At 43.3% G+C, this 14,441-nt stretch overlaps 1 protein-coding gene across 1 annotated transcript in view; it reads right to left on the reverse strand.

Moving 5' to 3' along the window:
- DNER (delta/notch like EGF repeat containing) overlaps nucleotides 1–14,441 on the reverse strand; it is a 371,552-nt gene that overhangs the window by 49,335 nt on the left and 307,776 nt on the right. The window contains exon 9 of the mRNA XM_049888408.1: nucleotides 265–387. Within this exon, the coding sequence (XP_049744365.1) occupies nucleotides 265–387 (123 nt within the window). The remainder of the gene's footprint in view (nucleotides 1–264; nucleotides 388–14,441) is intronic.

The following is a 14,441-nucleotide window of genomic DNA, read 5'->3' on the forward strand; positions in this document are numbered from 1 at the left end:
TTGTACACATTCCACAGAGAAGACAGAATCCCATGGAAGAAGGACAGGGGAAAGGGCAGGAGAGATTTTTGTGGTTCATTAGGAGGAAACCAGAGACTTACACAAATTGTTCTATTCGACCCCATAAATCATCCCACCGTCAGGTTTTGCTTTTTGTTCTAAACGACTTCAGGCTCCAATGGGAGGCTGATGTGTTTAGATGGAGGAAAGAATGACATCATCTAAAGCCATTCTAACACAAGAGGCCAAGTGGTCTTCACTCACCTTTGTACTCTGGCAGGCACAGGCATTCATAGCCGTTCACAAGGTCCCTGCAGGGGGCAGCGTTCAGACAGGGGGCGGAGAGGCATTCATTATACTCCTCCTCACAGTAGAGGCCGTGGTAACCTGAGTGGCAGAGAGAAAAGCCTGCTATAAGACATGCCCCCTTCAAAATTCACGCTGAACTGGCCCGCAAGGAAAGTCGTTGTTGTTAGTTGCCATCCAGTCCTTTCTGACTCATGGTGACCCCATGTGTCCAGAGCAGAAAACCACGGGATTTTCAAGGCTGTGATCTTTTGGAAACAGATCACTAGGCCTGTCTTCCGTGGCACCTCTGGGTGGGTTTGAAGTGCTAAGTTTTTGGGTGGTAGTAGATCACTTAGTCAGATGAATTGGAAAGTATGGCCTAGACAGATGGGGGTGTATAACTGAAATAGGTACCCTGGAGATGGCTGTGGCAGCGTAGTGGTTAAGACTTTGGCTGCTAACCAATTGGTCATCGGCAGCTCAAAGCCACCAGGTGCTCTTTGGAAACATTATGGGGCAGTTCTACTCTGTTCTCTATGGTCCCTATGGGTCAGAATCAACTAGATGGCAATGGGTTTGGTTTTTGGTTTACAAAGAAAGAAGGGGCCCTGGTCATACAGCGGTTAAAGCACTTGGCTTTTAACCAAAAGTTCAGTGGTTCGAACCCAACAGTGGCTCCGTGGGAGAAAGACGTGGCAGTCTGCTTCCGTAAAGATTCCAGCTTTGGAAGCCCTATGGGACAGTTCTACCCTGTCCTGTAGAGTTGCTATGAGTCAGAATCAACTCAGATGGCAACAGGTTAACGGGTTACTGGTACTGGTGACCAGGTGACTGAAGAACAGGTTACTGAGAGTGTCTGCGGTGGCCACAGGACACAGGAGACGGTGATGGTGGCAGAAAGCATGGCAAGGGGGCAACAGTTCCTTTCAAGAATGTGAAGCACACTTTTCTCCCACATCAATTAGGAAAACATATTAACTAAAGATAATTGTATTAACGGAGCAAAGCTTCAATGCACTTCCATTGCTCTTCAAGCCAGAAAAGAAACTCAGCTCAGAGGGCTTAAATGAAATTCCCGATGAAAGAGTTTTTCAGTTTATTTTAAAATATGATTATCTGAATGACAGTATTTTGGATATACATATTTTTTAATTATTAAAGATATAAAAATAGTAATGATGAAAAAGAAACCAATGATTTCTCAACAGAGACGCCTCTGACTTTCCTAAAGAACAAGAAGGCAACATTCCTTGCAATTTGCTTATGAATATTAAGCTGTTTTTAACTTTTAAAAACACATGTTACTGCCAATACACAGTGAAACTGGGCCATTTTCAACTGGCCCTGTCCAAACAATGAGAAACATGTGAATGTTTTCAAAATTCACCCTGCCTGTATGAGTTCTGAGTTCAGATAAGCAGAAAAAAATAAAACTTTGCCCAAGTGGAGACTAGAGCGACAAGCTTTATTCCAATCTTTCCAGCCCAAAGCCAACCCTCAAACTCAGGAAGTGCCATGAGCACACTCTAATGTATTGAACTATTTTGTTTCTTGTGCCTATCCCAAAAGTAGGTTAAACTCATATTTGCATTATTAACAGAGCACTTTTCAAGTATGTTGCCTTTCCAGTTGGCTTTTCAACTGCTTTCCAAATTTAGGCAGTGATAATGGTCCCTTAAGGAGTCCTGGTGGTACAATGCTTAAGTGCTCAGCTGCTAACCAAAAAGTTGGTGGTTGGAACCCACACAGCAGCTCTGTGAAAGAAAAGACCTGGTGATCTGCTTCCATAAAGATTACCCTATGGAACAGTTCTACTCTGTAACGTGGGGTCACCATCAGTAGGAATTGACCAGATAGCACCTAACAACAACAACAACGGCCCCTTTGAGGAGACCTCAGCCTAGCTGAGACAAATAGGATGGCACAGTTTTCTTATCTTTTATCTTTCCCCTATGAGGAAAATATTAAATAACACAAGAAGCATCAAAAGAAGGTGGAAAGAATAAAGAGTCACTATACCAAAAAGAAATTGGTTGACGTCCAGCCATTCCAGGAGGTTGGATATGATCAGGAACCAATGGTAGTGAAGGAAGAGCTTCAAGATGCACTGAAGGCATTGGCAAAAAACAAGGCTCCAGGAATTGACGGACTATCAGTTGAGATGTTTCAACAAACAGATTCAGTGCTGGAAGTGCTCACTTATCTATGTCAACAAATCTAGAAGACAGCTACCTGGCCGATTGAGGGGAACAGCTTCAGATTTATGCCTATTCCAAAGAAAGGTGATCCAACTGTATGTAGGAATTATCAAACAACATCATTAATATAATATCACAAGCAAGTAAAATTTTGAAGATCATTCAAAAGCAGCTGCTGCAGTATATGCACAGGGAACTGCCAGAAATTCAAGCCAGATTCAGAAGATGACTTAGAATGAGGAATGTCATTGCTGATATCAGATGGTTCTTGGCTGAAAGCAGAGAATACCAGAAAGATGTTTACCTGTGTTTTATTGACATTTACCTGTGCTTTAAAGGCATTCGACTGTGAGGATCATAACAAATTATGGATAACATTGCAAAGAATGGGAATTCTGGAACACTTAATTGTGCTCATGAGGAACCTGTACATGGTCAAGCAGCAGGTGTTCAACAGAACAAGGGGATACTGCATGGTTTGAAGTCAGGAAAGGTGTGTGTCAGGGTTGTATCCTTTCACCATACTTCTTCAATCTGTATGCTGAGCAAATAATCCGAGAAGTGAGACCACACAAAGAATAATGGGGCATCAGGATTGGAGGAAGACTCATTAACAATCTGCGTGATGCAGATGACGCAACCTTGCTTGCTGAAAGTTAAGAAGACTTGAAGCACTTACTGATGAAGATCAAAGACCACAGCCTTCAGTACGGATTACACCTCAACATAAAGAAAACAAAAATCCTCACAACTGGACCAATAAGCAACATCATGATAAACAGAGAAAATATTGAAGTTGTCAAGGATTTCAATTTACTTGGATCCATAATCAACACCCATGGAAGCAGCAGTCAAGAAATCAAATGACACATTGCATTGAGCAAATCTGCTGCAAAAGGCCTCTTTAAAGTGTTAAAAAGCAAAGGTATCACCTTGTAGACTAAGGTGTACCCGACCCAAGCCATGGTGTTTTCAATCACCTCATACGCGTGTGAAAGCTGGGCAATTAGTAAGGAAGACCAAAGAAGAACTGAATATACTGTGGACTGTCAAAAGAACAAACGAATCTGTCTTGGAAGAAGTACAGCCAGAATGTTCCTCAGAAGCAAGGATGGCAAGACTATGTCTCACATACTTTGGACATGTTATCAGGAGGGATCAGTCCCTGGAGAAGGACATCATGCTTCGTAAAGTAGAGGGTCAGCAAAAAAGAGGAAGACCTTCAACGAGATGGATTGACACAGTGTCTGCAACAATGGGCTCCAGCATAACAATGACTGTGAGAATTGCGCAGGACTGGGCAATGTTTGGTTCTTTCGTACATGGGGTCGTTATGAGTCGGAACTGACTAAACGGCATGGGCAGCACCTAACAACGACAACAACTTTTGTAATTTGGGGAAAATATTTTCTGTTACCTCTTCATCCGATTATTTCATTCATCTAAAGCAGTGTTTCCCAACTGGCAGTGATTTTGCCCTCCAGGAGACATTTTTGGCCATCATAAGTGGAATGAGGGTGCTACTGACATCTAGTGGGCAGAGACCAGGAATGAGGCTAAACATCCTACAATGCACAAGGCAGCCTTCCGACAATAAAGAACTATCCAGCCCAAAATGTGGACAGAGGTGAAGTCCAAAAGCGTCTACTCTAGGTCAGGGGTCAGCAAAGTATGGCCCATAGGTCAAAGCCATCCCACTGCCTGTCTTTGGAAATAAAGTTGTATGGAAACATAGCCTAGCCCACCATTTACATATTGTCTATGACAGCTTTTGCTCTATAATGGCAGTGTGGAGTAGTTGCAATGGAGACTTTTATGGCCTGCAACGCCTACAATATTTACTATCTGACACTTTACAGAAAAATTTTGCTGACCCCTTGTCTTAATCATCTAGTGCTGCTATAACAGAAATAGTACAAGTGGATGGCTTTAACAAAGAGAAATTTATTCTCTCACAGTCTAGGAGGCTAGAAGTCCAAATTTAGGGTGCCAGCTCTAGGTGAAGGCTTTCTCTGTCTGTCGGCTCTGAGGGAAGGTCCTTGTCATCAGTCCTTCCCTGGTCTAGGAGATTCTCAGCACAGGGACCCTGGGTCCGAAGTGCACCCTCTGCTCCTGGCACTTCTTTCTTGGTGGTAGGAGGTCCTTCTCTTCTCTGCTCACTTCTCTCTTTTATACCTCAAGAGACTGACTCAGAATACAAACTAATCCTGTAGATTGCATCCTACCTCGTTAACATAACGCATCTAATCCTGCCTCACCAACATCATGGAGGATTTTCAACATCCATGATAAATACATCAGATAGCAAAATGGAGAACAGCCACACAGTACCATGCCCTTGGAAACCATGGCCTACACAAGAAGACACGCATCCTTGGGGGACACAATTCAATCCATAACACCCCTGATCTAGATTCAACAGAAGATTTCTCTTTTTTCAAGAGTTAAGTGTCTTTTGGCTTCTTCTCCTAACTATAAGAACCATTTTATCATCCGTGTGGAGCAATAAACAAAAGGAGCATCTTTTCAGTTATATTTGTTCTCCAAGCTTAACTTTAAAAAAAAAAAAAAACTCAGAAGGAAAATGTATAATCCTAGAAGCATCTATGACCTCTGAATTGAGGTGTTATTCACAGAGACAAAAATCAAAAGCAAATTTCCTGAAATCATCCATTATTGTTTCTGCTGTTTTGAAAACAGCATCATTATCTTTCCCACTGACAACGTGGAAAGCAAATGAGGAAGTTATTTTATGGCGATAATTAGGCTGGTGATGTTTTTCTTCCTTGGAAAAGAAAACAAGATAAAGGTTTCATATTCTAAAACCGTTTCTTGAGAGATGGTTAACATTTAAGTGCCTTTATGGAAATGTCAAGACACTCTTTACATCCGGTGCCAAACAACTTAAATCGGACTGAGTGAAGAAAAAGGCATTCCTTCCAAGAGAGAAGGTTTCTTTGAAAATAAGATTATTTCCCCTGAAAATAATTAATTCAGCCAAACAAATTAGCCCAAGGCAGTACGCCCAGGGTCTAAAAAAAATGAGGCTAATCCAGAGAATTTTTAAAAAATAAAAACATCAGGGGTGGGGATGAGAGCAGCTCTTTCTCTGGTGCTGATCTTTATCACCAGTGTTCCCATCTCTGCATGACTTCTCCTGAATATTCAATTCCAAATACTTTTTTTTAAAGAATTGATATAACATAGCAACTGCCTGAATAGAGTCCCTGGGTGATGCAAAGGATCAAACGCTCAACTAATATCTGAAAGATTGGAGGTTCAAACTCACCCAGAGATGCCTTGGAAGATAGGCCTGGCAATCTGCTTCCAAAAGGTCACAACCTTGAAAAGCCAATGGAGCACAGTTCTACTTAAACACATATGGAGTCTATATGTGTCGGATCAACAAGAACAAGCAACCAAACGAATGTGAGTAGCAAGAAAGAGCAGTTGAGATGGCTGTCATGTTTAGACTGAGTGGACAATGTTGCCAATAACACAAACAGGTACAGCCAAAGGGATAACAGTGTTTAGGGAAAGGGATGATCAGTTTGATTTTGGACATGTTTAAGTCAAGGTTCTCCAGGGGTGGCCCAGGTGACAGTTGGAAAAAAATGAATTTGAATGTCATAGAAACAGCACTTGGGGAGTTAGTTGCTTGGAAATGAAGTTGAAGTTCTCATCAAAGAAGAGCATGGAGTCAGCTTGAGTGTATTTTCCAATTTCTAGAGCAATCACTAGAAAAAAAAATTAAAGACATATAACTGCTATGCTTAGAGAAGACAGAAAATGGAATCATGTAAGATGCTCATTTAAAGCTGGAGAAGGCAGAAAAAGAGCAGAAGACAATAAAGCAACAAAGAAGAAGGCAAGAAATGGCAATAGTTACAAATATGGTAGATACATCAGCTATATCAATAATCACTTTAAATGCAAATAGTCTGGAGCCCAGGTGGCAGAGTGGTTAAGAGTTCGGCAGCTAACCAAAAGGTTGGCAGTTTGAAACCACCTGTCGTTCTTTGGAAACTCTATGGGGCATTTCTACTCTATCCTATAGGACCACTATGAGTCAGAATTGACTCAAAGGCAATGGGTTTGGTTTTTTGGGTTAATGCAATTGGTCTAGATACACCAATTCAGAGAGGGACTATCAAAGTGGACAGTAAAACAAGACCCAAGAGTACATTTTCTATAAGAAACCCTCTTTAAATATAATGAAGAGCATGGAGAGGAAAAAAGAAGGTGACCCAGGTCAGATCCACATGGATGTGCACACAGAGAACAAGCAGTCAGATTCGGAAATGAGGCAGAGATTGGGGGAAGGAGAAGAGGAAAGCCCAAGGAGGTCAGTGTTATGGTGCCAGGAGAGGAAACAAAGCCAAGAAGAGGGGTTAACTGTGCCAAAGAAGCTAAAGAGGGAGAATGACAACTCAAGAGAAAGATTAGAACATTACTGGAGATCCTTCAAACCATGGCCTCCTAGAGGGTGTTCTGGAAATTGAGGGAAGGGGTATTTTTGCTTTTCACAATGATTGGAAGGTCCTACTGGAATTTAGTGGGAAGGAGCCCAAGATATTAAACATCTTACAATGTCCAGGATACTCCTGCACAGCAAAGTCTAGTCCTACATCCTTCACAACTTCGAACTGCCCTACTGGGCCATCATGTAGGTGAAAAACCTGTTTATAACTCTCCAAGTCTAGAACTCACTGTTTTACATCTTGGATTAGTCAGGGTTGACACATAAGATAATCATCACACAGATAAAGCACAGCCTAAGACGTACTGAGTTTTCCTGGAATCTAACTACTGGCTAAACCAAGAGAAGATTATATCAAGAGTTGTTCACCATTTTAGAAAATCACTTCACAAGAGCAACAGCTCTCAGGGAATTTAAGTCACCAGTAAAGCACAACTGTACCAGTAGAAGAAGCATTGGTGGTTCTGTGGTAGAATTCTCACCTTTTTATGTGGAAAACCTGGATTCGATTCCTGGCCGAGGCACCTCTTACACAGCCACTGCCATCTGTCAGTGGTGGCTTTAGTGTGGCTATGATGCTGGACAAGTTTCCAGACTAATATGGACTAGGAAGAAAGGCCTCACAACCTACTTCTGAAAATCAGCTAATGAAAACCCTACAGATCACAATGGTCTGGTCCACAACCAATCATGCAGAGGGATGGTACAGGACCAGCAGTGTTGGTTCCATTGTGCACTGGGTAGCCATGAATCGACACTCACTCAATGGCAACTGACAATAACAATCAATCAGTAAAAAGAGGAACCAAAACAGAGCAAAAACAGAATAGATTCAAATAGAATCCTGACAACACTATCTAAAGTAGCTCCCCCGCCAGTTACTCATCACAACACTCAACTGACTTCCTTCATAGCACTTACAACTGTTTGAAATAACATTTTTAACTGTTCTTCATTTGTTGATCATTCTTCTTCCGTTCCTAGAATATAAGCTTCATGAAGGTAGAGACTGTGTCTGCAATGTTCACTGTATTCATTCATTCACTCAGCAAATAGTTAAGATGTGCCCATGATGTTCCAGGAGCCCTGGTGGTGCAGTGGTTAAGACCTCAGTTGCTTACCAAAAGGTTGGCAGTTCAAATCCTCCAACTGCTCCTCGGAAACCCTATGGACAGTTCTACTCTGTCCTATAGGGTCGCTATGTGTTGGAATCAATTTGACGGCAACAGTTTTTGATGTATGATGTTCTAGAAGCTTCCAGGTCCTACAGGTACAAAACCGAATGGCACTGTCTCCAGTCACAAAGAGTTTACAGTCTAGCTGCAAATTAGCAGTTTCTTCTTTGTGTCAGGCGCTTTCTGTGTGTTAACTTGTTTAATCCTCATGACAACCCAAACTGATGGGCATTACTAGTCCCAATTTATAGAGGCAGCATTAAGGGTCACAGAGGTGAGGAAACTTGACCAAGGTCACACAGTCAATCCTGTGTGTTCCTTCTACTTTCCTGTGTTGTCACAAAGACACATTGCCTAGAATCGGGTTTCCTACCCTTGGCAGGACTGACATTTTGGACGGGATAATTCTTTGTAATAGAGGGCTGTGCTATGTATTGTAGAATGTTGAGCAGCATCTCTGGCCTCAACCCACTAAACGCCTGAATATGAGTAGTCCCCCCGCCCCTTCGACCCATGCCCTCCAGTTGTAAAAACCAAAAATGTCTTCAGACATCACCCCATGTCCCTGTGAGGGCAAACTGCCCCACCGTCTGTTGAGAATCATTGTCCTAGATTGTCTACATAAGATGAGAGTGACCTGAGAACAGTGGAAGATGTGCAGGTTTGAAACAGTCATTGTAAAGAGAGTTAATTTATCAGAGCGAAAGGATGTGATTATGGCTACTAACCAAAAAATTGGCAGTTCAAATCCACCAGCTGCTCCTTGGAAACCCTATGGGGCCGTTCTACTCCATCCTACGTGGTCGTTACGAGTTGAAATCAAAATTGGGTTTCGTTTTTGGTACCACAGGGCCCAGAGGAGCCCTGGTGGTGCAGTGGTTAAGCGCTTGGCTGCTGACCAAAAGGTCAGCAGTTGGAACCCATCAGCTGCTTCTTGGGAGAAAGAGGTGGCAGTCTGCTTCCATAAAGATTTACAGTCTTGGAAACCCTACGGGGCAGTTTGTACTCTGTCCTACAGGGTCTCTATGAGTCATGATCAACCCAACAGCAGTGGGTTTGATTTTTTGTATTTACTAGGGGACCTATCTATAATTATGGGTTTCAGGTAAGACAGTCTATGAATAACTATCTCCAGTGGTGGGACCTACAAAAGAAAAAAGACACTGGGTTTGTCTGGGACTGGGGATGTGCCAGACCAATGAGATGAAGACAGAAAGAAAGAGAGGAGAGAAAGAGGGAGACCCCACCTGGTGATCAGTGACATACTGAGAGTGCTACTCAACCTTCTGCCATTAGCTCTGTGGGACTCCTGCGTCCTCAAAGAAAAAAAAAAAAGGTCCCCTTTATCAAGCCAGCTGTTGGAGCTGATTTCTAGATAGCACTATCCCTACTTTTCAGGTGAGAAGAACAAAGCCTAACAGGAATAAGTGACTTACCAAAGGCACTAGTGGAGCCAAGATTCTTACCCAGCAGGATCTAAGCTACTCTATAACACAACACCTTGCTCTCTCCAGGTATTGACAGGCACTTGACTCCCTGATGGTGCAGTGGTTAGGTGCTACAGCTGCTAACCAAAAGGTTGGCAGTTCAAAATCCACCAGGCGCTCCTTGGAAACTCTATGGGGCAGTTCTACTCTGTCCTATAGGGTTTCTATGAGTCGAAATCAACTTGACAGCAATGGGTTTGGTTTTATGGTTTGACTTCTGTTTCTTCCACTGAACGGCATGGCCTTAAGCTACCTGACCTTTGTCTTCTCTCTCAAGACTATCTCAAGACGACCCACTCACATATTAATATCCACAGAAGACAGGGTCTGGCCCACCATGTGTTTACTCCTGGGCTTTTGCCATCTCTTCCCCCATCATATCACACCCTGAAAAATCTAAAACTGTAAGACTAAGACTTGTGGATGCAGCCAGATGGTCTTCACACTTTGTGTAACAAATTCCAGCAATTCATCATTTGTGTTGCCTCTGGAGGCTTACTTGTGCTTCCTGGCTCTTCAGAGAAGGTGGCTAAGGTCGTGTCTCAATGGACCTTCAAAAAACTAGCAATGTGTTCAGGACACTGGAGGGGTGAGGCCTCACTGCTCGCTCTCCTTCTGGAGGCCAAATTCAAGGCAAGAGAGAGTTTGAAGTTGTTTTCGCTGGTTTTTTTCCGTTTGTTTTGAGATCAGGCTGAATTAAAGAGTGCAGAGGCTGTTCCTCTGAGGGTGTGTTGCAACTCAGAGGCTGTTTTCCCCTCTTTTCAGAAGGAGTGGATAAAATGTGAAAACTCGTGATTCTTTGATTCAAGTCTAGGCCAGTTCCCAGAGATCAAATACTCCAAACACCTCACCCGTGGTAGTTGAGGATTTGGGCAGAGAGAAAATAATCCTATTACATTAATATGGTTTTCTGTGAGCTTTCAAATTGTGGCTGACTCACTAGTCGTCAGCACTGTGAAATGCCAGAGGTGGATTTCTTTTCCTGTGCTGTGGGCTTATTTTCAGGGAAATTGTGTGTGTGTCCATCTCCCCCAGTCTCTGATCTGGTAGACTCACAATAGGAATCATTTTAAGAACAGAAAAAAATGTAGGCAAGGGTCCCTGCTCACATTAACCCAATCAAGCATTAGATGCTCTATCCTAGACCTGACGTTAATATCTGCACAGACTTCAGAGAGTGCTTCTGTTCCTGTTACACACACACACACGAATGCAACACGGTATTTGTGAACACGGCGAAAGCTGTGTCAATAAATCCAGAACGTTAGCTGGTGTGTGGAGGGCAGTGACTGCTGATGCTGCTTCTTTCTTTTATGGCCTAATTTCTTATCCTTTCATTGTTCAAGGTACCTGAACCAGAGCAGAGAAAGTTGATATGAAAAGCCCCAAGTCAGTCAATGTTTCCACTCGTCGTGGTTCTTACAAACATTAAATTGAAAGGACTGGAGACAGAAACTAAAGTTTTAGATTCTAAAACCTCATTATGATTTCAATGTCACTGAGCCATCTTCTACCTTCCCCCTCCCTCCCCAGGCTTCCAACAGGACGGATGATGAATCTTATCCTAACTGTTCACACAGTGAATTTACATTCCCCATCACTGCAAAGACCTGTTGTCTTTAATAGCCATGTAGCGAAGGCTGACTGTTCTCTTTGTCTCATTTTTGCCTCCACAATACTTATTAAAACCTTGGTAGCGCAGTGGTTAAGAGATCAGCTGCTAACCAAAAGGTTGGCAGTTGGAATCCACCAGTCATTCCTTGGTAACCCTATGGGGCAGTTCTACTCTGTCCTACAGGGTTGCTATGAGTCAAAATCAGCTCGACAGCAATGGGATGTGTCAAGCACTGTGCTAATCAATGGGGCCATACAGGTGTCTGAAAACTGATATAGTCCCCCTGTGGTAGGCACTTAGGAGGAGAAAGGTATCAATCATCTAAATAAATGTAAATTCTTAGAGTGACTGTAACAAACGAGAATGAAGGGGTTTGGTAAAATGAGTTCCTTTATGCAGCCTTTTGCCTTGGTTCTTTGGAAAAACAGCTTAAGAAATTTTCCCCCTAAGCCCTGAGTTGTTACTTTTGCCCTAGTTTTTCACCCCAGAAGGTTTGTCACTTTTGTCCAGATTGATTGATATTTCCTGGGTAAACTGTAAATAGCTTGATGATTTGATACTTTTTGTCTGGCCCTGGGCTGCAGCTTGCCCTATGATTGGTCTATTTTACACACCTTGCAGGAATTGGTCAATATACTTATGCAAATAGAATGACTATAGCCTACTATGCAAATGAAGTGACCGTGGCCTACAGAAAGGGGATTGGTCAGTTCACGGTCCTGCTAGGAGGGCCATGTCTTAAAATTGGTAAGGAGTTTGCTTATATATATAGCCAACTCCACAGAGGTTTCAGAAAGAAGAGAAGAAGCAGAAAGGAGAAGAGAGAAGCAGAGAAAGAGGTGGCAAGAAACTTCTAAAAGAGCTGTAACATAGGACAAGGGCTGTAACTCTGGTCAAGAGTCATTACACTGAAAATATCGAGGCCTGGAAGGGACCCTGTGGCAGAGTCAGTGGTGACAGCAGAAACCTGCTGTTAGGAATGCAGCTCAGTGAGCTAAAAAAAAACTGCTACACTGTCTATGCACTGGGTCAGTTAGCAGTGGGGAGGCCAGAGGCAGAAAGGCCTGTTCTGAGGGGGCTGAGCAGAGGTCTGCAGTGAGGGGGCCGAAAGTAGGTCTGTCCTGAGGGGGCTGAAAAGAAGCCTGTCCTTAGCGGGGGTAAGAGGAGGCCTGTCCTTAGGGAGCTGAGAAGAAGCCTGCCCTGAGGTGCCTAAGAGGAGGCCTGTCCTGAGGGGGCCGAGAAGAGGTCTGTCCTGAGGCAGCTGAAAAGAAGCCTGTCCTTATGGGAGGTGAGAGGAGGCCTGTCCTTAGGAGGCTGAGAAGAAGCCTGTCCTGAGGTGCCTAAGAGGATGTTTGTCCTGAGGGGGCCGAGAAGAGGTCTGTCCTGAGGCGGTTGAAAAGAAGCCTGTCCTTATGGGGGGTGAGACAAGGCCTGTCCTTAGGAGGCTGAGAAGAAGCTGTCCTGAGGTGCCTGAGAAGAGGCCTGCACAGCTGAGAGCGGGTATGGACGGCAGAAAGAAGGGCCTACTTGCTTGCACAGCCAGAGCTGCTGAGAGAGCTGTCCTGCACTGAAGAAGGGGGGGATGTGCTCTCTTCTTTGGGGGAGTCTTCCAGACTTTGCCTGCATGCTTCCTGATCCCAGATTGTACACTGTTACGTCCTTAAAAAACCACTTAACCCTAAGTATGGTCTGTGAGTTCCGTGTGACCTTTGCAATGAATTATCAAACCCAGCAGAGAAAGAGAGAGCGCCGTGGGGGAGAATGACTGGTGTCAGAATTGGTAAAAAAGTTGAAGAGTGCAAGTATGTCTGACCTCCACCTCACAGGAATCAGCCTTGTGCTGATCTTCATTGTCATTATCCCCCTGAAGTTAGATGAGTACTGATGCTCCTAATGCTACCATTTTAGATTGACAACATACAACCTAATTCTGTGTCTTAATAAATGCCTAATAAATGTGATGTATACCACAGTATAAATAGGAATTAAAAAGACAACACAGCCCCTAGACTGGGCCCCAGACACCCTGAGAACTCAGAACTGAAGCCACTCCCAAAGTCCACCTTTCAGTGAAACATTACATAGGCCTATAAAACAAATAGTAACACAAATGAGGAACGTGCTTCTTAGTTCAATCAAGCATACAAGACCAAATGGGCAATGCCTGCCCAAGAGGAAAGACAAAACGGCAGGAAGAGGCAGGAAAACTGGACAGACAGACATAGAGAATCCAGAGTGGAAAGGGAGAGGTGGAGAGTGCCGATCAATGTCACAAAGCAATTTGTGTGTAGATTTTTGAATGAAAAACCAATTGGTGCTGTAAACTTTCACCTAAAACACAACAAAATTAAGAAAGAAAAAAAAAAAAAGACAACACAGGTACCATAATTCTGAAATAAAACCAAAAAACCAAACCTGTTGTCACTGAGTCCATTCCGGCTCGTAGCAACTGTACAGGACAGAGTGGAACTGCCCCATAGGGTTTCCAAGGAGAGCCTGGTGGATTTGAACTGCTGACCTTTTGGTTAGCAGCAATAGGTCTTAACCACTGCACCATCAGGGTTTCCAATTCTGAAATAAGTGCTCCTATTTCACCATCATAACCATGAAGGGCGCCATTATCCTGAGTCATTGCTTCACGTGGGCAGCAAAAACCACTTATGGAAAAGCACAAATGGCGCCAGCTCAGCATTTCCATGATGCCTGGTGGATGGGTGTTTTCACGAGCTGACACTCAAAGACCTGGGTTTTCTAACATGAGGCAGGGTCTATTTACGTTTTTGGCTTTAAAAAAAACTAATCCTTTTTCTTGGCCTCATCCTCTTGAGACCACCCCCCAAGCTAGATCCGCTTTCCTGGTTGGCAGTGAAACTTTGGCTCAATTGCCCAATCTCTGGCCCCAGACTCTATTTCCTCTGTAACAACTGTCAGTTCTCTTTCCATCTCTTTAGTCCACAAGCTGGTGAATACGGATGCTCAATCAAATTGGGTGAACTGAATTTGCTAGGAAAACGGACTCAGAGGGCAGGACTACATTTGTGCATGTAAATACAGCAAGACTCCTTGTCTTTGAAAATTTTTGCCATGTAAAAATATGCATAAAAATACCCAGGGAGATGTATCTCAAAATTAGCAGTGGGTTTGTTGGGTGCTGAAATTAAGGATTTTTTTTTATATTTTAGCCAGCATATTCATATT

Source organism: Elephas maximus, chromosome 6, assembly GCF_024166365.1.
Source record: "Elephas maximus indicus isolate mEleMax1 chromosome 6, mEleMax1 primary haplotype, whole genome shotgun sequence".
In the NCBI taxonomy this organism is placed as follows: domain Eukaryota; kingdom Metazoa; phylum Chordata; class Mammalia; order Proboscidea; family Elephantidae; genus Elephas; species Elephas maximus.